We start from the raw sequence: 21764 nt of genomic DNA, 5'->3' as shown, positions 1-21764 counted from the left end.
TTAAAAAAAAAAGTGATTATCTTTTATGAAGAAGTAATTGCATGTGTGGTGAAAAGGCTTAAATAAACGGCTTCATAGTTTTTAAAATACGTTAATATGAAAGTTAATTAATAATCGTATTGTGACAATTCATTATTTAATATTCCACGATTGTTTGGAGAAGTAAATTTGATTACACTTTTAGTGCATTTTAGTTAAATTCTAAAAAAAATATAAATAATTAATATCATAAAATATAAAACATATTTAATTTTGTTTATTTAATTTAATGACTTGTAGGGAGAAAAAAAAAAGAGACGAATTGAATAAAGTTTGGTAACAACGTGAAAGGAACATGTATGTAGAGTTGAGAGGAATGCTTGGGAACACGTGGTTAGTAAGTAGGAGCTCCTACCACTCCATGCCACGCTATAAAACACCAACCAATCTTGCATTCTCTTACCATCCTTCAAACTTCAAAAAATCAAACATTGCATACTACTGTTTAATTCCACTACACACACGCACACTCTCCTCAATCCCCACACCGTAAGCAAGTTAACCCAAAGACAAGAATGGCACCAACGGCCAAGACTGATCTGGCTTACCTGGCTCAGGAGAAGACCCTGGAATTGAGCTTCGTTCGGGATGAAGACGAGCGTCCAAAGGTTGCGTACAATGAATTCAGCAATGAGGTCCCGGTGATTTCTCTGGCCGGAATCCACGAGGTGGGTGGTCGTAGAGAAGAGATTTGCAAGAAGATTGTGGAGGCTTGCAAGAATTGGGGTATCTTCCAAGTTGTTGATCACGGTGTGGATCAACAACTCATGGCCGAGATGACCCGTCTTGCCAAAGAGTTCTTTATCTTGCCACTGGACGAAAAGGTTCGCTTTGATATGTCCGGTGGCAAAAGGGGAGGATTCAACGTCTCTAGTCATCTCCGAGTAAATATTTTTCATCACATGTTTATTTTTCTTTGCAAAATTTCACATATTTTTGAGCAGTTTTCAATTTTTATGTTGAATCGATTTGGATTTATCATTCAAGTAATTAACTCCGTGGATGATTTGTGGGACATGACAGGGTGAGTCCGTGCAGGACTGGAGAGAGATAGTGATATACTTTTCCTACCCAATGAGAGAGAGAGACTATACAAGGTGGCCAGACACTCCAAAAGGGTGGAGATCAGTGACCGAATCATACAGCGAGAAGCTAATGGCTCTAGCTTGCAATCTCTTGGAGGTGTTGTCAGAGGCAATGGGGTTGGAGAAAGAGGCTTTAACCAAAGCATGTGTTGACATGGACCAGAAGATTGTGGTGAATTACTACCCTAAGTGCCCACAACCTGACCTCACTCTTGGCCTCAAGCGCCACACTGATCCTGGCACCATCACATTGCTGCTTCAGGACCAAGTGGGTGGACTCCAAGCCACCAGGGACAATGGGAAAACGTGGATCACCGTTCAGCCTGTGGAGGGTGCCTTCGTTGTCAATCTTGGAGACCATTGTCATGTGAGTATACTATGCAATGATTATATGGGCTTTGGTTCCCAAAATAGTTATCCAAAACTAGAAGTAATTTAGATAGCCAAAGGGTGTAAATTATACAAGATTAATGACTATTATTGACAACGAAAACCAACTGGCTAAAATCAATGCGTTTTCACATTAAATCAACACGTTGTCAATTACTTCTCTCTTTCTCTCTTTCATTTAATCATAGGATTATACTGTTATTCGTCTTTAAAACATGTAAGATACGTTTTAAACAGTAAAAAAATATATTATGTATTATAGGAATAAAAAATAAAAAAAATTACAAAGAATAAAAATATATTTAAGTCTCAAATAGAATCTATTTACATAATAAAATAATATTAAATTGAATTAATAATTGAATTAAATAATATTATTTAATACTTTTCAAAGAAATATATAATAAATATGAAATTAACAGGTGATATTATATTATAGGATCAAATTCTCTTTTATATATATATATATATATATATATATATATATATATATTAGATTATTCATGATCTTTGGTTTTAAAAATCTTATTTTATAATATTAAATTGAATTTTTAAGTGTTGATGTATATAACAATAATTTTTAAAATTTATAATTAAGGAATTAATTTAGTCGTTAATTTTTTTTAAAAGAGTAACTAGATATAAGATATATGTTTAAAGTGATAAATTAGAATGCACAAAAACTGTGCTAAAATTAGATGATTTTTCTTAATATAGTTATATTTCAATATTTTTAATTTGAATTAAAGATTAAAGTTATCAGTATTTATAAATTTAACCGGGAGTCATTTTATTATATATGCATGTGAACAGCTTAATCAAAATCCTTACATTATTTTTATATTAATTTCATTTACATATTTTTATTACAAACTATTTAAGAAGAAAACAAATAGTAACTATGTAGTATCAGCTAATGATATGCTTTTATTAGTTAATTAAAATAAAAATATTGAGATGTGAAGGAAGTTCAAGAAGCTTTTAGAAAGACTAGCTTAATTAGTGATTGATTAATTTTATTTTATTTTTATCAAGCAAGGGCTTTTGACCGTGTACTTTGTTTTCCATAATAATTTATTCAAATTTTGGGTGTGGGTGCATGCATGCAGTATCTGAGCAATGGAAGGTTCAAGAGTGCTGATCACCAAGCGGTGGTGAACTCAAACCATAGCCGTTTGTCCATAGCCACGTTTCAAAACCCTGCACTAAATGCAACTGTGTACCCTCTCAAGGTTAGAGAGGGAGAGAAGCCTGTGATGGAGGAACCAATCACTTTTGCTGAAATGTACAGGAGGAAGATGAGCAAGGACCTTGAGATTGCTGGGATGAAGAAGCTGGCTAAGAAAAAGGACTTTGAGAATGAAAAGCATTTCCAAGAACTTGAGAAGGCAAAAGTTGAGGCCAAGCCTTTGAAGGAGATTCTTGCTTAATAATATCAGTATTGCTCCCTTGGTGTTTTTAGTATTTTTGAAGGGCCACGAATTAATAATAATCTTACTCTGTGGGGATATCATGTGTTGTGTTCATGCCTATGTCTTAGGATTCAACCTGATCTATGTATACCTTATATTTGCCTCTATATACATATAAATGAAAATAAGTGGGACTGGCTTATTGGCTGCATGCATGGTCCTACCATTACGGTCAAAAGTGCTTACGTTTAAAGGATTTCAAAAAATACGATTTCTTATATTTGCACCTAACTTTTGTGATAAACGACATTGTTAGTTAAATTTTCTTTAGCATCTATTTTCAATTTTTATTTTACCTATTTCCCTTCTTCTTTTTTCACCTATTCATTCTCTTTTCTTCCTCCCAAACAAACCAGACCATTATTATTTATTGAAATCTATGTGTCTCATATATATATATATATATATATATATATATAGTCTGAAAATATCATTATTAATGTTTGTGTATACGAACTACTTTACCTACTATTCTGTAAGTTATATTTTATGATTTTAATATTATTTTTAAATGTACTAATTCCAAGTTAACATTAAATTTGACTTAAATGTACTTAAAATAATTTCTATGCCTCTCTCTCTCTCTCTATATATATATATACATATATATATATATATATATATAGGAAAATGATATTTGGTACGAAAACTATATTTTGTCAAATACGCACACGAAGCAGTGTATTCTGTTAGAAGATATTTGATATATTTTTTAGACTTTTAATTAATATTTATTTTTAAAAATGCTTTTGTGTGTTTCTTCCTAGCTAGTTGCATTTCGTGAGCATTGCTGATATATATATATATATATATATATATGGGAGTGCATTCACACCCAACACCAAAATATTTAAACAAAAATATCACTCATGTCTTTTGTTTTTGTTTATTTATTATAAGAGTATTTTAATTAATTAATATTTATTGAAAAATAAATCATTTTTTTCTCTTATCACAACTTAATATTACTCATTTTTTCTCATTTCAGATTTATTTTTTACACTAATTTCTCTTATCGCGGTCGGGTAACAACCAATTATCATATCCCAACAAAAATTGTCATAAAAAGTGGAGAGAGAATTTTTTTAAAATTAAGTATTAAACTCCTATAATGTCCTTAAAATAATTTTTATATTGTTTTTAAATGTACTGATTTCAAGTTAATATTAACTTTGAGTTAAATGTTTACTTATTTTACTTAAAATAATTTCTATGCCTATTAGGTCATGGCTTAAAAGGTCTTGGATATCACTACAGTTCAGTCAGGGAATCAATATTATTGTAACTAGAAATAGTCTCACACTTAAACAAGAAATATAACGAAAAGAAAATATTATCATCTGCATGGAGACATTCACCCTTTGGTAAATTACTACCATGCTTTTTTTTTTAAAAAAAAAATACAGTACCATGATCTTTAAAACAGTTTTATTTGATATTTGATTATTCTGGCAGATGCCAATTACTAGTTTTTCAAACTCGCCAGTAAACTTATGATGTAGTTATTCCGTAACATTATAATTATTGTATAAATTATTTTAAAATTATTATTATTTTAGTTTTTTAATAGAATATTAATTATTATTTTTTATTGATATCTCTTATAATGATAAACTATTAAATTTATAAATGAATTAATGATTGTATAATATTAATTTTATAAAATTATTATTTTTTATTTATTTTTTATTATTATTTGTGTAAAATGATTTAGGACGATAATTATTTTTAATGGAAAGAGAGAGACCAATTCATTTTTAGTGTAAAAATGCACTATGAATTTTATTACTAATGAAAATGTTAATTTAAAAAATATGTAATTCTTAGAAAAATATATAAGGGAAATTATACATGTCTATATTAGTCTAATCTTAACTGTTCACTATACCTAGCTCTCCCATCGTGTTTTAAGAACAACTTTAATGTCAGATCTTGAACAAGGATTTTAAACATAAGATTTGATCTTCACTATATCTCCCAATAAAGAAGTTGGACAAATCTTGAGCATGGAGAATGAATTCTTACACAAGAACCCTTAAGATCCGCATAATCTTTAAAAAAACAATTTTTTTTTACTCTCTCCCTAACAGCAACATCAAAACATGCAAGAGAGACTAACAGTAGAGGATATGAAATGATGAAGAAGAAGAAACCAGTAACAACAAAACATAAAAACAAAATACACATACTAGTGTAGGGGCAGGAGGTCGTGGTGAAGAGGGAGGGGGAAGGAGGTCAATGTCGTGGCTAAGGGGAAGGAAGAAGAAACAGGCCATAGTGGTGGGAAAGGAGGCCACAGTGAAGGAAGAAGAAAGAAGCAAATGAGAAGAGAGGGAAGAGGAAAAAGAAAAGAAGATGCAACATGAAAGGAAAGGAAGAGGAGAAAAAATTATTTATTTTTTTAATAAATATTTAATTTAATAAATTATTTAAGATTTAAAGATGAAATCTACCGATAAAGAAAAGAAAAAAATGACAAAAATCTTCAATCCTACGTGATAATATAAGATTAAAAAAAAGTCTAAGATCTTGTTAGAGATTTATCAGGAAAGCTCTAATTAATGCAATGCAGCTCTCAAATCCTAGAAGAGAAAGGACAAGAAGCTATATTTGAATTGACACGTATGAAAAGACCAAAACCAACATTCGTTTGTCGAGCTTGATTTGATGTTTTCTTGAATTTCTTCATCTTTTTATCGTTACTATTCTGCCGCACTTGAATCTGGGCAAAAGTACCAGTTTAGGCTCCTTGTGCAAACAATTTACCAATAGGGGTCTATTTTCAAACATTTTTTCGAGGGGGTCTGTTTTTATTTGCATTGTGCTAAAGGCAGGGGCACAATACAACAGGGAGCTGACACGTGGCATTGAGTTGTTGCACCAACAGAATTGCGCAATGGGTTGTTCTAATGTAAGTGGCGCAACCACTTTTGGACAGGCTTTTGACAGCGTGTGCAGTGTTGACCAGCTGGAAAGGTATTGTGTCATGTCAATTGGAGCAACCCTTTGCTCAAATACCCTAGGTATAACATATTGTGTCATTACTACTGCACAATACATGCCTATATAAACCCCCCATCCCCCTTCCATCCACACAAACTTTCTGGTACATTGTTTCTGCATCTCTCCAAATTTCTTTCTCTCTATATTACATTGTGACAACTTTGTCGATATTTCTTTTGTGGGATGAAAATCAGTAATATATTTATTAATTTATTTTTATTAATTTATATTTATTAATTTGTATTATTTTTTTATGTTATTATTATTAATGAAAATCAGTATTATTTAGTTTCTCACAATTGTATCAAAATCAATTAATTAAAATCATGGGTTAACACAAAGACATCAAGAGCACTCAAGTTTATCAATCAATTCTCATCAGGACGTCAATTGGTACATAGGACACAATAATATTGTATTCATAATCATAAAGAAAAATTATAATTCAATAAACATCCAAAAATAAACCCAAATTTAGTTCTCTAAGGATCCCTACACATGTTCATTCTAACCCCCCAATTGCGATAAACTCATCCCTTACCTCTAAGGGGATTCACGTGTCTTCCCATAGCGATAGCGTCATCTCTAGCGGTTCCCTAAAATTTCTCCAGTTTTTTCTCCGACTGCTCCGGTAGAGTACCAAACGTCAGAGAAACGGAGAAGTGATTAAAGCCTCCATTTGGACTATCTTCATGCGATTCCTTTTTCTCCCTCCAAGAAAATTATCTCGCAAATCCCAACGGTCAAAGCGTGCGAAATTTAATTTCAAACAACATATCCAAAATTCACAACAATCCAACGGTTAACAAAACCAGGATCGTAGTTTTACCAAGACAGCTCTGAGTTTCTGCGGGAAAGGAAAGGCTACAATGCGAGGGGTATTTCTCTCAGCTCAGACATGATATCAAAATTCCCAACCATGAGAATGCTCGAAATCGGGTTGCGAACATGGTACTAAAATTTCACAACGATCCATCGGTGAACGAGTCCGAGATCGTCGTTTTTCTGAGACAGGTTTGGTGGGCTGCGAGAAAAAGAAAGGGGCTTGAAAGGAGAAGAGAAAAACGAAAATGAGGAAAAAAAGAGGCACCGTCAGTGTGAAAACTGACCTAACGCTATTTATAGCTAGGTTTACTCTATTTATTTATTTATTATTTTATAAAAGCAAACTTTATTTTATTCTCTATCAAACAAATAAATAAAATACCCTTTTTATTTTCTCTCAAATCATTATTTTAATTAACAATTATATCTCCTTATTTATTTATTTACAAAATCTCATCATTTTTTTTAAAACTCTATTTATTTATAAATAACAATCCTTTTTAATCTAGTTTACGAAAATTGGAATGTTACATATGTGAAATTACTCTACAAATTTGACCGTGTGTACAACAAGATTAACTTAGGTTTACTTGATTCATAGGTTGTCCAATCCAGTGTGTTGCTTGACATGTTCTGAAGTACATATGAAGCTATTACCAAAGGTAACACTATGTGGAACCGACTACAAGTACTTGCTCAGACCGTGTACTCATGGGACCCCAAGTCAACATATATTCATGAACCTCCATACTTCAAGGGCATGATCATGGATCCTCCTGGAGCTCACGGTGTGAAAGATGCCTATTGTCTACTGAATTTTGGTGTTAGTATAACAACCGATCACATTTCTCCTGTTGGAAACATTAACAAGGATAGTCCTGCTACATAATACCTTCTGGAGCGAGGTGCGGAACAAAAGGACTTCAATTCCTATGTATTATAAGAAACAACTTGCTTATGTTATTTGATATTTTTTGTAGGAAATTTCTAAAACTGTGTCTGAGAATGATGATACCTTACAGTCTTTGGTGAAAATGGGATACAAGCAGGTGGAGGCTTTAATTGCTGTAGAAAGATTAGCTGTGTTTTGTATGATCCATTCATATGTATGGCTTGAGTTGTTAGCTCGTTATTTTTACAAAAATGATAGAAATTTATTTTATTATTGTTGATTGTTGTATGATACTATGATTCATTATCTTCAATTGATTTTTAGAATTGAATCATGTTGTAGTAGTATGCATGATGTTATAGATTCGAACCTCATAACTGTGTCAGTCTTAATTTTATTCACTAATTAATTGCTAGTTTAATTTGGTATGTACTTCAGACCCTGAGGTAGAAGTGCCGCAGACCCTTTTGGCAACAAACAGGTTCTTTTTAGAGATTTGCCAGAAAGGGTTCCAAAGAGGCCAGAATTTGCAGCTTCACAGAAGAGGGCACAATTTGTCATGGAAGCTAAAGAAAAAGAGCAGCAAAGACATGAGAAAGAAAGTGTATGTGTGCCCAGAGGCAACATGCGATCACCATGACCCTTCAAGGGCACTTGGGGACCTCACTGGAATCAAGAAACACTTCTTCAAGAAACACGTAGAGAAGAAATGGAAGTGTGACAAGTGCTCCAAATGCTATGTGGTTCAATAAGATTGGAAAGCCCACTCCAAAATCTGTGGCACAAGAGAGTATAAATGCGACTGTGGTACCCTTTTCTCTAGGCAATTTAATTTAACAATCTGATCAATTAGCTGCTCAATTTTTTTATCACTAAGAATCGAACTAGATTACTAACTTAAGCACGCACTCAACTAATTGAATTAAACCTCACTCGTTAGTCAATTTTTTTTATGATCCATTAACATCATGCATACTACTACCACATGATTCAACTCTGCCACAGTACTAACTTTTTGAATGTCTCGGTTGATTCCTACCTGCTGAATGCATATGAATTTGCATGTTATACTATTGTATACTCAAGATAATGGACAAAACATATATGCCTATTAGTTTTTTCCCTTGCCTGAAGTGAAGATTACCTGCTTCAATAATGTCCAGAGAAGAGACAAATTCATTTCAGTTTGGAACCACCATTATTGTGGATAATAGATGATGAAAAACTTCTAATACACAATCACCTTATGAATATACTGTAATTACTTCTAGCGAATAATGATTTAATTGCTAACACTATAATCAGGGTTACATGCAGATATAATGGCTATAGATCAGATCATGTATTATATAATTATCTCTAAAGAATGACATTGTTTAACACATTTGTCAAGCTTGTATAATAAATTAATAGGTCCTAAATTGTGGTGCTTTTCCTAATATCATTTTAATCAAATTAGCATGGTCAACTCCTATAATAACCTCACACGGCCTCTTGTTTGTTTGTGTTCACAAGTTTACATAGTGTTGTTTATGAGCTTTTTACTCTATTTTCTTGGCTCATTGTTCTAATGAAACACTGCAGGACCAAACGCCTCACTTGAAGAATTGGTAGATTTTATAGGTGTTGCTCAAATGGCAAAGGCTGAAGATGCTCTTCTGCCTCCTGAAAAAAGGTAGCAATGTAACCATATTGGTAATCTTTGGATGAATAAAATAGAAATTTATTGCATTTAATTTTCTGTAAATTTTTCCTTCAAATTATCTAGTATAATCCATTTGTTGTTCCCCCTCCCCCCTTTCATTTATCTATTATTTTAATGTTTTTTCTTAATGTTACAATACAATGACTATGCTAAAGGTGTTTGGAAAACAATTTCAAGATTCTTGTATGATGTTGAACCCTGGTTTGTAGATTCGAAGTTTTTCTGTGCTGCAGCCAGGAAAAAAGGGATATATTCATAATCTCCCCCATCCAAAATAGGTTCTCACTTCTACCACTTCCACCGCGCACAATACATGAGGTTTTTCCCTTAACAAAGAAGTGGTGGCCCTCATGGGATACTAGGACCAAGCTTAATTGTTTGCAAACATGTATTGGCAGTGCAAAACTAATCCAAAGAATTAGGAAAGTTGTAGAAATCTATGATGAAGATCCACCAGAAAGTGTATAGAAGTATGTTCTTCATCGGTGTAGGAAATGGAATTTGGTTTGGGTGGGAAGGAATAAGGTTGCTCCATTCGAGCCTGATGAAGTAGAAACATTGTTGGGCTTCCCAAGGAACCACACCAGAGGAGGTGGAATAAGTAGGACTGACAGATACAAGTCACTTGGTAATTCATTCCAGGTATGATAATTCCCTCTCTTCCTATATAAATAATGTAGCTTCCATAGAGATCCTTCCAAATGTGTTTACGCGCTTGAAACTATTTAGTAATATTTACATCATCAACTTACATCATCGACTGCTTTCCCGTCTCCAAAACAATAAGTTCTAGTGGAACAAAACAAACGATGTGGAGTCAAGAGCATGTTTATTTCTATATATTAGAAAAAATGGCGGATGTAAGAATCCACAGCTAATCTAATCATGTCTTTCAAGTTGCACGTTGTTTTTTATCACATCGTTTCAAACGAAGTTTTACCATAACATTCCTTTAGCTTGAATCCAATATGTAATTGATTCAATTATAGAATCATGAATAATCATTGATTCAATCGATACATAATAATCTATCTTTTTTAGGTCAGGGTTTAATTTTATGCATATTCAGATGAATCAGGTAGAGGAAGACCAAGAATAATAGAAAGAACCTGTTAAAAATGGTTTATATGTAAATAACCTCTTATCTCCATTGGGCCTCCTTACTTCCAAACCCAACTGGGAGAGTGAATTCTTGCAAGTGAAACTCGAGCACTCTTTATTTTATGGCGGTCGATGTTGCTCATTGTTTAATGCCACCAGACTGCAATCCTTATATTTATAAAAATGGTTTCCTTTTTTTCACTTTTTGCTTACAGGTAATTAATTGGTCATCATTCTAGATCTTATGTACAAGGTTCTCTATTTTTCACATTGAATTATGTTGAATGAGATCTATGTATTATGTGGAGAAATTAATGTATACAAGGATTTTATATATAATCAGCTTTCAAAACCAATGCTTACTGACAATACTATGGGAAAAAGAACTTGTAAATAAACTAAGGATTTATGATTTGAATTGCTAATTTCATTAATGCTATTATTAAGATCCTTAAGGTACAGTTGGATTGAACCTTTCAGTGCAAACCGGGTTGAGAGGGAGCGGTATGGTGAAAAAAATGTTTTTTTTAAGACAGTTTTGTTAAAAAGGAAAAATCGTTTTAAAAATATTAATTTTCTAATAATTTTTTTGAAAAAAGTAAATTTTGAGACGGTTTTGTGAATAACCCGATATAGAAAGAATGAATTTAAAATGATTTAAAAATCATGACTTTTGACGATAACGACTTTAAAGACCATTTTTGAATCATTCTAAAATATATTATAAAATAAAATGGACGTGAAAAATATTTTATCTAGTAGTAGTGGTATTAATATAAAATTATGATCTTTAATAAATAACTATAATGTGTATATGTGAAGTGATTATCTTTAATTAATGATAATTAATTTTTATTTTTATTTTTTCAACTAATTTAATTTATTTTTTCAACTATTCTCAAATGATATTTTTATTTGTTTACACATTAGAGTCAAAATTCAAATAACAACATTAACAAAACAATTTCTTCTATACAGAAAGTAACTATATTTTTAAAATAAAATAAGACAGAAATATAGAGAATAAATAGAAGTATGATTGATGTGAAAAGTTAAAATTGAATGTGATGGGGGTAATTCATAGAATTAGTTAAGAGACAAAAATATCTAAATAATAAATGTGGAGACCAAATAAAATAACATTCTTAATAATAATTATAAATAATATAGTTAATTCTGTTTATAATAATTATAAACCGGATGAATGTCTTAATCTAATTTACTTAATAATTAAAAGAAGTTTTCTTTATGAACAAGTTTTGTATTTAGTATTGATTAGTACAATTGCACGCTAATTCAATTAATGCATATAGATTACCAAAACATAATTTACTTTTATATACACGCTTATGAATTAAATACTAATCAATGGTACTATATATATTTGAAAGATTTAATTACTTATCAGTTATGTTAAACTATACTGCTAAATAATCGTGCAATTGAGGTCATGAGGAAAAACAGAAGGTTGACCAACAGAGATAAACCTGATTCACCAACCGTCTCTATCTCTTGCATATGCATCTAACACCGGTTCTTAAATTCTAAATACATGATGGAATCCTCGAAAATAGTTTCTTCCGTTATTCTTGAGTAATTTATTTATAATAATTTTGTTAATTTATAACTATTAATAAAGATAATTATCTCTTTTGATATATATATTTTTTATTTTTAAATTATCTTTTAATATATATAATTTTGTTAATTTATAACTATTAATAAAGACAATTATCTCTTTTGATATATATTTTTTATAAACCTTCGAAATGTAACTTGCTATCGTTTTTCTTAAAAAATTATTATAATTACTATTTTATTTAATTACTTTTTTTTAAATAATGATAGAGATATCAAGTGTCTCTGTTTTTAACTTGTATTAAATAAAGACAAGTATTATTATTATTGTTTCCAAAATAAACAAAAAAAAAGCTTTTCATACATAACCTACTTCTTGTAAAACCAATCACGTTTATAGTTGACTTTGCCTACTGTGCGAAATAAGTCTAATTTTTCCACCTGAAATTCGTCAAATTTAATTCATAAATAAAATCCAGGTTTTATAGTTGACTTTGCCTAAAGTGTGAATAAAATCTTTAATTTTCTTTAGGTAAAATTATATTTTTGGTAGTTTTAGTTATCTTTAATTTTGATTTTAATCCTCTTTTAAATTTATTCACAAATTTAATCCTTCAATTATATCCAATCCCATAAAGATGGTCCTCAAGACATTGATGGTTACAAAAAAATATTAACGGTTATGTGTTAAGTTTTGATTAGACGATGACCATCACATGTAATATTTTGATTGGACGATAATAACAATAATATATTTTCATTGTTCATGAAGTCAACATCTAATCAAAATGTGACACGTAACAGTTATTGTTTAATCAGAACGTAACGCACTAACACCTGACGGTTATCATCTAACGTAACATGTGATAGTCAATATTTTAATGTAATAATCAACGTATAAATCTGAACTTTTAAATTATATTTTCGAGATTGAATATAATTAAAAAATTAATTTTATAAATAAATTTAAAATAATTAGAAGACAAAAAAAAAGTAATTTTACCTTTTGTTTACCAGGAGGCAACAAACACACAACGCAGTGACAAAATAAATAGTACCGCTGGGCAGAAATTTATTCGGTGGGACAGATTGGTGCTGACCTATTGCACATAAAGTTGGTTGGCATTAAATTATTGATAAGACTAACACGTCGTTTGAGAAGAAATAAGGAGCAGTCAAACACGAGGAACTAAGAAAAAGGGAAATTTGAGGTTGAAAAAAAAAAGAGAAAGATGATCCGATATTGGTTTGTTTCCCTACAAGTATGCAAAGAGAAAGAGTACAAAGTTGGTCACTTTCAAAACTATCACAAAGAGTTAAGGACGTGTTGCTATGTGTCTCTGTAATAACAGTAATGCTATTCCTTTTATTATATTTTTAATATATAAAATAATAAATAATAGTATATTATTAAGATTTGTTAATGTATATTAAAGAAATTTTTTAAGCAAATCGTATACTTTAAACATTTTATGCAATAAAAAATTCATATATTTTGATCTTAAATCTAATTTTCCTATATTTAATCGGATCATCTCCAAAATATTTTTTATTTAATGAACATTTTATTTCCAATAATTTCTTTTATATTTGATATCAAATTTAAATGAAGAATAATTTAAGGAAACTTATTTTCTAAGTGGAACAAAATTAAATTATTTTAACTAATTTTTTAATTAATACTCCTTTCATCACTTTTTATAAGATTCTTTCAACTTATTTATATCCTTTAAAAAATTAATAAATTTAGTTAATATTATTAAATTTGTCAATAATTTATAATATTCTTTCAAAATTAACTTAATATTTTTGAAATTAATCATATCTCTCTTTCTACTTAAGTGTTCCTTACCTAATTGCTATTCATTTTCTCTCATCCAAACAAGAGAGAATACAAAAGATCCAATATAAAACTAAATTATTTGAAATTTTCAATTTCTAGGAATTAATTGGTAAAAAGCTTATCTTGCAAATGATGATTGTACCCTTACCTTGTGTTTGGATTAGAAATTTCAAAATTTCAGGGAATTTGAAATGCCTAAAATTTAAATTGTTTTGATTTTAATTTCTTTCATTTTTCAAATGCTTTGTTTGGATAAATCAATTCAAATTTCATCAATTTTAAATTCTTTGTTTGGATAAGGCAATTCAATTTTCTCCATATGCAAATTTTCAATTTTATATTTTAAATAGATGAAATTTTAATATTAAACTTTATAGAAAACAAACACAATCTAATTTTGAAATATTAATTAAAAAATATTTTTCAATTTTTAATAATTTAAAAATACAAAATATTGATAATTTTAACTAGGGTTATTTTGTCTTACCACAACCACTAATATTTTAAAACCAACATCAACAAAGACTATTTTTTGGTCGACATCAAATAGAGTTTTTTTGTCAAAGTATGCCGAAAATATTTGTCAACTGACGTCAGCCGAGACTATTTTTCAACTAACATTGGTTGAGTCTATTTTTCAGCCGATGTTGGCTAGGTTTTCTTACCAACGTCGGCTTGGGTTTGTTTAACTGACACCGATTAGGGTCTTTTCGAACGACATTGACCAAGGTTGTTTTTAGCCAACGTCGACCTAAAAAATCCTAGCAGGCGTTGACAAAAAAATTTACCCAATATCGACTAAAAAATAGCTTGGTTGATGCCGGCCAATAGAACCTACCCGATGTCAGCCGAAAAACATCATTGGTCAACATTGATTGAAAAATCCCTAGTCGAAGTTGACTAAAAAATAGTCTTGACCAATGTTGGACAAAAAACCTACCCAACATCGTCTATAAAATAGCCTTGGCCGATGTTGGCTAAAAAATAGCTCTGACTGATGTCGACTGAAAAAACTCTTGTGGATGTCGACTGTAAAAACCTTGTCGATGTCGACTAAAATTAGTCATGTCCGATGTCGATCAAAAATATCTAGCTGGTGTTAGCAGAAAACATCCTAGTCAACATCAACCAAAAAACCTAGCTAATATGATTAGGAAATAGCTTTGGCGGATGTCAGCCAGAAAATCCTAGTCGATCTCGGCAAAAAAAATCCTAAATAATGTTGGCTAAAAAAATCTAGTTGACATCAACCAAACCACCCTAGCTAACACCGGCTGAAAAACAATCATGGCTGATATTGGTTAAAAAATAGTTTTGACTGATGTTGGCTAGAAAAACCTAGCTGACGTCGATTGAAAAATTAGTCATGACTGATGTCAGTAGAAAAATTCTAGTCAACGTCGACCAAAAAAATCATTGGTCAACATCTACTGGAAAAAAAAATTCTTAACTGACGTTAGCAAAAAATTCTCATGACTAACGTTAGCAAGAAAACAACCATAACCAACATCATCTAAAAAAATATTAGCTGATATCGGTAAAAAAATAGCTTTGGTTGGCATCATACAAAAAAGTTTTGACCGAAAAAATCTCAGCCAACATCAGTGAAAAATAACTTATGTCGATGTCGGTCTTAAAAACTTTGATCACCCATAATTGCGAGTGTTGACCGAGAATGAATCGCGAGCAAGAACATCGTGAGTTAGATTGAGCATCTCCGAAAAAAAAATTCAAATTCTATAATTTTTAGAGAATTTGAATCACACTGTTTTAGTTAATCAAAATTATTAATAAAAATACCAAAAATTAAATCTCCTTTCAAATATTCTATCCAAATAAAACTATTTTATCATGAATTATTTTAAATTTCTTAAAAAAATAAATTCTCCTAAATTGTTAACGCATCCGTTAATTTTATTCTTATAAAATTCATTCAAAAGAACGATCTTGTAAAGAGAGAGTATGAAATAATTTTTTTTTATAATCGAGATGAGAGAAAATGTTTTCAAAATAAATATAAACGTGTACACATAGACCAATTATAAAAAATATTTTGATGCCTGGTATGTAATTTTGAGTTGTTTAAAATTAAAAAGAATTGTTTGGATAAACAACAATTGTTTATGAGTTGCATAACTTTGTATTAAACATTGAAGAGAGATAAAATATTTATGAGTAAAAAAACTTATTATTATCATTTCTCGTTGACGAAAAAATTAATTAAATTGATTAAGATTGATTTGACATAAATTTAGTTGTTTATATGAAAATCATTGAAGATAATTATAACAAAATAATAAGAAATTTTCTTTATCATCATTCACCTTTCTAGTGAAATTGTGAAAGTGAAACTAACCAGTAGGTTCTTGGCCTACCTATAGTCCAATTTTTTCAACTTAAATTTGTCAAACTTATAAATCGACTTATAATAGTTTGCTTTGGTATTGTTTGGTTTAATTATATTTGGATGTATTTGAGATAAAAAAAAATTTAAAAATTGTTGTGAGTCTCACACCTTTATATTCTAATTTAATTTAAATATTTCATCTATTTTTACTTCAATTCACTTTCATATCACTTTTATTCTTTTAAACCAAACAAATCCTTGTTCTCCCGTAGGAGTGGGCATGCACAAGTTCTACGTACCGGAGATAGCATTTGCTATGTACGTCATATTTAGCCGACTAAAGATGAAGATTTTTGTATGGAGTGGAGTAAAATAAGAAAAATCTAACATGGTAGAAAGTTTCGAACAAGAAAACATGCAAATTGTAGAGCACGCTGGTGATTTAACAACATAAAAGAATAGATCTTAAAACTAAACTACTGGACTGCATATTTTTGTGTTACGCAACCGTACAGTTGGGCGTCCACGGTCTTTGCAACTAGATTATTAACATTGTTGGGATATATATAGTTATATTCAGACAAATAATTAATTCTCAAAGCTAAAATGAATATAAAATTAGTATTACTTATTATTATTATATTTTATTGCTAATATTCTGTATTTTATTATTATTATTTCTTTCTCTTCAATTTAATAGTAAATATGCAACATAATTAAATATTGCAATATAGTAAAATTTAATATTATATCTTGAGCTTTTAAATTTCTAGATAAAAAATAATATTTTTTTAAAAAAATTGACATTCAAAAATGATATCGATTTTAACTATGACACATTCCTTTAACTATTTGGATATCAATTTAGATACAGAGCAATTTGTTCAAGATTAAAAAAAAGTGATTTTGGTATAAAATAATTTAGTGACTACTTTTCAGAAGTTTTTATTTAAAAAAAAAAGAAGTGAATTCATGTTTGTTTACAATAAGAAAAATCATTTCAAAAAAATAATAATTAATTGTGATTCTTGTCATGGTTATCAAACTCTTGGATTAACTCACTAACTCTTACGAGTTTATGAGTCTACTTGTCTTCTCCAAGTTAACTCTTTTTTTAGTAGACTCTAGGCAAACTCTATAAACTCTAAGTAAACTCGATAGACTCTCGAGTTTATCATTAAGTCAACGAGTTAATAATTTTTTTAGTAGACTCTAGGCAAACTCTATAAACTCTAAGTAAACTCGATAGACTCTCGAGTTTATCAACGAGTCAACGAGTTAGCAAGTCAAAAAAATTAGACCAAAATATAAGTCATTTTTTTATTGTTTTCTCTTTGTATAACATTCAACATACTTTTCATTTAGTGTGTTATTCTCAAATACAAAATTTTACCTTTAATAATATCAAACATTTGTTCTCTAATAACATCAAATCCTCGATGAGAATGATCTACCACTACTATAACCTCTACAAATTATTATCTAGTAGTGATACATTATTACTAGACTTGTTTAATTAAATATTCTGAACTTTATGATTTATTATTTTGTTTTATTATGTTTTATTATATCGTTGAAATGTTTAATTAATATGTTATTTATAAATATTTTATTATTATTATTATATGAAGTAAACTCTAACAAATTTACGAGTTAAGTCACGAGTCGAGTTTATAAAATTCTCAGCGTAAACTCAGAAGGTTGATAACTTTGATTCTTGTTATGTTAAGAAGCCGTAACAAGTACATAAAAAAATTAAAAAAAGTGATTATCTTTTATGAAGAAGTAATTGTGTGGTGAAAAGGCTTAAATAAACGGCTTCATAGTTTTTAAAATACATTATTATGAAAGTTAATAATCGTATTGTGATAATTCATTATTTAATATTCCACGATTGTTTCGAGAAGTAAATTTGATTACACTTTTAGTGCAATTTAGTTAAATTCTAAAAAAACAATATAAATAATTAATATCATAAAATATAAAACATAATTTTGTTTATTTAATGACTTGTAGGGAGAAAAAAAAAGAGACGAATTGAATAAAGTTAGGTACCAACGTGAAAGGAACATGTATGTAGAGTTGAGAGGAATGCTTGGGAACACGTGGTTAGTAAGTAGGAGCTCCTACCCTCCATGCCACGCTATAAAACACCAACCAATCTTGCATTCTCTTACCATCCTTCAAACTTCAAAAAATCAAACATTGCATGCTACTGTTTAATTCCACTACACACACGCACATTCTCCTCAATCCCCACACCGTAAGCAAGTTAACCCAAAGACAAGAATGGCACCAACGGCCAAGACTGATCTGGCTTACCTGGCTCAGGAGAAGACCCTGGAATTGAGCTTCGTTCGGGATGAAGACGAGCGTCCAAAGGTTGCGTACAATGAATTCAGCAATGAGGTCCCGGTGATTTCTCTGGCCGGAATCCACGAGGTGGGTGGTCGTAGAGAAGAGATTTGCAAGAAGATTGTGGAGGCTTGCAAGAATTGGGGTATCTTCCAAGTTGTTGATCACGGTGTGGATCAACAACTCATGGCCGAGATGACCCGTCTTGCCAAAGAGTTCTTTATCTTGCCACTGGACGAAAAGGTTCGCTTTGATATGTCCGGTGGCAAAAGGGGAGGATTCAACGTCTCTAGTCATCTCCGAGTAAATATTTTTCATCACATGTTTATTTTTCTTTGCAAAATTTCACATATTTTTGAGCAGTTTTCAATTTTTATGTTGAATCGATTTGGATTTATCATTCAAGTAATTAACTCCGTGGATGATTTGTGGGACATGACAGGGTGAGTCCGTGCAGGACTGGAGAGAGATAGTGATATACTTTTCCTACCCAATGAGAGAGAGAGACTATACAAGGTGGCCAGACACTCCAAAAGGGTGGAGATCAGTGACCGAATCATACAGCGAGAAGCTAATGGCTCTAGCTTGCAATCTCTTGGAGGTGTTGTCAGAGGCAATGGGGTTGGAGAAAGAGGCTTTAACCAAAGCATGTGTTGACATGGACCAGAAGATTGTGGTGAATTACTACCCTAAGTGCCCACAACCTGACCTCACTCTTGGCCTCAAGCGCCACACTGATCCTGGCACCATCACATTGCTGCTTCAGGACCAAGTGGGTGGACTCCAAGCCACCAGGGACAATGGGAAAACGTGGATCACCGTTCAGCCTGTGGAGGGTGCCTTCGTTGTCAATCTTGGAGACCATTGTCATGTGAGTATACTATGCAATGATTATATGGGCTTTGGTTCCCAAAATAGTTATCCAAAACTAGAAGTAATTTAGATAGCCAAAGGGTGTAAATTATACAAGATTAATGACTATTATTGACAACGAAAACCAACTGGCTAAAATCAATGCGTTTTCACATTAAATCAACACGTTGTCAATTACTTCTCTCTTTCTCTCTTTCATTTAATCATAGGATTATACTGTTATTCGTCTTTAAAACATGTAAGATACGTTTTAAACAGTAAAAAAATATATTATGTATTATAGGAATAAAAAATAAAAAAAATTACAAAGAATAAAAATATATTTAAGTCTCAAATAGAATCTATTTACATAATAAAATAATATTAAATTGAATTAATAATTGAATTAAATAATATTATTTAATACTTTTCAAAGAAATATATAATAAATATGAAATTAACAGGTGATATTATATTATAGGATCAAATTCTCTTTTATATATATATATATATATATATATATATATATATATTAGATTATTCATGATCTTTGGTTTTAAAAATCTTATTTTATAATATTAAATTGAATTTTTAAGTGTTGATGTATATAACAATAATTTTTAAAATTTATAATTAAGGAATTAATTTAGTCGTTAATTTTTTTTAAAAGAGTAACTAGATATAAGATATATGTTTAAAGTGATAAATTAGAATGCACAAAAACTGTGCTAAAATTAGATGATTTTTCTTAATATAGTTATATTTCAATATTTTTAATTTGAATTAAAGATTAAAGTTATCAGTATTTATAAATTTAACCGGGAGTCATTTTATTATATATGCATGTGAACAGCTTAATCAAAATCCTTACATTATTTTTATATTAATTTCATTTACATATTTTTATTACAAACTATTTAAGAAGAAAACAAATAGTAACTATGTAGTATCAGCTAATGATATGCTTTTATTAGTTAATTAAAATAAAAATATTGAGATGTGAAGGAAGTTCAAGAAGCTTTTAGAAAGACTAGCTTAATTAGTGATTGATTAATTTTATTTTATTTTTATCAAGCAAGGGCTTTTGACCGTGTACTTTGTTTTCCATAATAATTTATTCAAATTTTGGGTGTGGGTGCATGCATGCAGTATCTGAGCAATGGAAGGTTCAAGAGTGCTGATCACCAAGCGGTGGTGAACTCAAACCATAGCCGTTTGTCCATAGCCACGTTTCAAAACCCTGCACTAAATGCAACTGTGTACCCTCTCAAGGTTAGAGAGGGAGAGAAGCCTGTGATGGAGGAACCAATCACTTTTGCTGAAATGTACAGGAGGAAGATGAGCAAGGACCTTGAGATTGCTGGGATGAAGAAGCTGGCTAAGAAAAAGGACTTTGAGAATGAAAAGCATTTCCAAGAACTTGAGAAGGCAAAAGTTGAGGCCAAGCCTTTGAAGGAGATTCTTGCTTAATAATATCAGTATTGCTCCCTTGGTGTTTTTAGTATTTTTGAAGGGCCACGAATTAATAATAATCTTACTCTGTGGGGATATCATGTGTTGTGTTCATGCCTATGTCTTAGGATTCAACCTGATCTATGTATACCTTATATTTGCCTCTATATACATATAAATGAAAATAAGTGGGACTGGCTTATTGGCTGCATGCATGGTCCTACCATTACGGTCAAAAGTGCTTACGTTTAAAGGATTTCAAAAAATACGATTTCTTATATTTGCACCTAACTTTTGTGATAAACGACATTGTTAGTTAAATTTTCTTTAGCATCTATTTTCAATTTTTATTTTACCTATTTCCCTTCTTCTTTTTTCACCTATTCATTCTCTTTTCTTCCTCCCAAACAAACCAGACCATTATTATTTATTGAAATCTATGTGTCTCATATATATATATATATATATATATATATATATAGTCTGAAAATATCATTATTAATGTTTGTGTATACGAACTACTTTACCTACTATTCTGTAAGTTATATTTTATGATTTTAATATTATTTTTAAATGTACTAATTCCAAGTTAACATTAAATTTGACTTAAATGTACTTAAAATAATTTCTATGCCTCTCTCTCTCTCTCTATATATATATATATACATATATATATATATATATATATAGGAAAATGATATTTGGTACGAAAACTATATTTTGTCAAATACGCACACGAAGCAGTGTATTCTGTTAGAAGATATTTGATATATTTTTTAGACTTTTAATTAATATTTATTTTTAAAAATGCTTTTGTGTGTTTCT

At 30.3% G+C, this 21764-nt stretch overlaps 2 protein-coding genes across 2 annotated transcripts; both read left to right on the top strand.

Moving 5' to 3' along the window:
• The first annotated feature begins 462 nt into the window (after positions 1 to 462).
• Positions 463 to 3163, top strand: LOC114390425 (naringenin,2-oxoglutarate 3-dioxygenase-like). Its single transcript, XM_028351165.1, has 3 exons — positions 463 to 923; positions 1063 to 1491; positions 2624 to 3163. The coding sequence occupies exons 1-3, from the start codon at positions 555 to 557 to the stop codon at positions 2942 to 2944; spliced, it is 1119 nt and encodes a 372-aa protein (XP_028206966.1). The 5' UTR covers positions 463 to 554; the 3' UTR covers positions 2945 to 3163.
• A 15311-nt stretch (positions 3164 to 18474) lies between these two features.
• LOC114390424 (naringenin,2-oxoglutarate 3-dioxygenase-like) lies at positions 18475 to 21176 on the top strand. The gene is made up of 3 exons (XM_028351164.1): positions 18475 to 18938; positions 19078 to 19506; positions 20637 to 21176. Exons 1-3 carry the CDS (start codon positions 18570 to 18572, stop codon positions 20955 to 20957), a joined length of 1119 nt encoding a protein of 372 aa, XP_028206965.1. The 5' UTR covers positions 18475 to 18569; the 3' UTR covers positions 20958 to 21176.
• Positions 21177 to 21764: the final 588 nt, after the last annotated feature.

This window comes from Glycine soja, chromosome 16, assembly GCF_004193775.1.
Source record: "Glycine soja cultivar W05 chromosome 16, ASM419377v2, whole genome shotgun sequence".
NCBI classification, from domain to species: Eukaryota; Viridiplantae; Streptophyta; class Magnoliopsida; order Fabales; family Fabaceae; genus Glycine; species Glycine soja.
The sequence above is the reverse complement of the archived record's forward strand: the minus strand, read 5'-3'. Positions and strand labels throughout refer to the sequence as shown.

Excerpts from the sequence above, each read along its gene's own strand:
- LOC114390424 (XM_028351164.1), top strand. The coding sequence starts at position 18,570 with ATGGCACCAACGGCCAAGACTGATCTGGCTTACCTGGCTCAGGAGAAG. Across the intron at positions 18,939-19,077 it reads ACGTCTCTAGTCATCTCCGA|GGTGAGTCCGTGCAGGACTG; the intron begins GTAAATATTTTT and ends GGGACATGACAG. Across the intron at positions 19,507-20,636 it reads ATCTTGGAGACCATTGTCAT|TATCTGAGCAATGGAAGGTT; the intron begins GTGAGTATACTA and ends GCATGCATGCAG.
- LOC114390425 (XM_028351165.1), top strand. The coding sequence starts at position 555 with ATGGCACCAACGGCCAAGACTGATCTGGCTTACCTGGCTCAGGAGAAG. Across the intron at positions 924-1,062 it reads ACGTCTCTAGTCATCTCCGA|GGTGAGTCCGTGCAGGACTG; the intron begins GTAAATATTTTT and ends GGGACATGACAG. Across the intron at positions 1,492-2,623 it reads ATCTTGGAGACCATTGTCAT|TATCTGAGCAATGGAAGGTT; the intron begins GTGAGTATACTA and ends GCATGCATGCAG.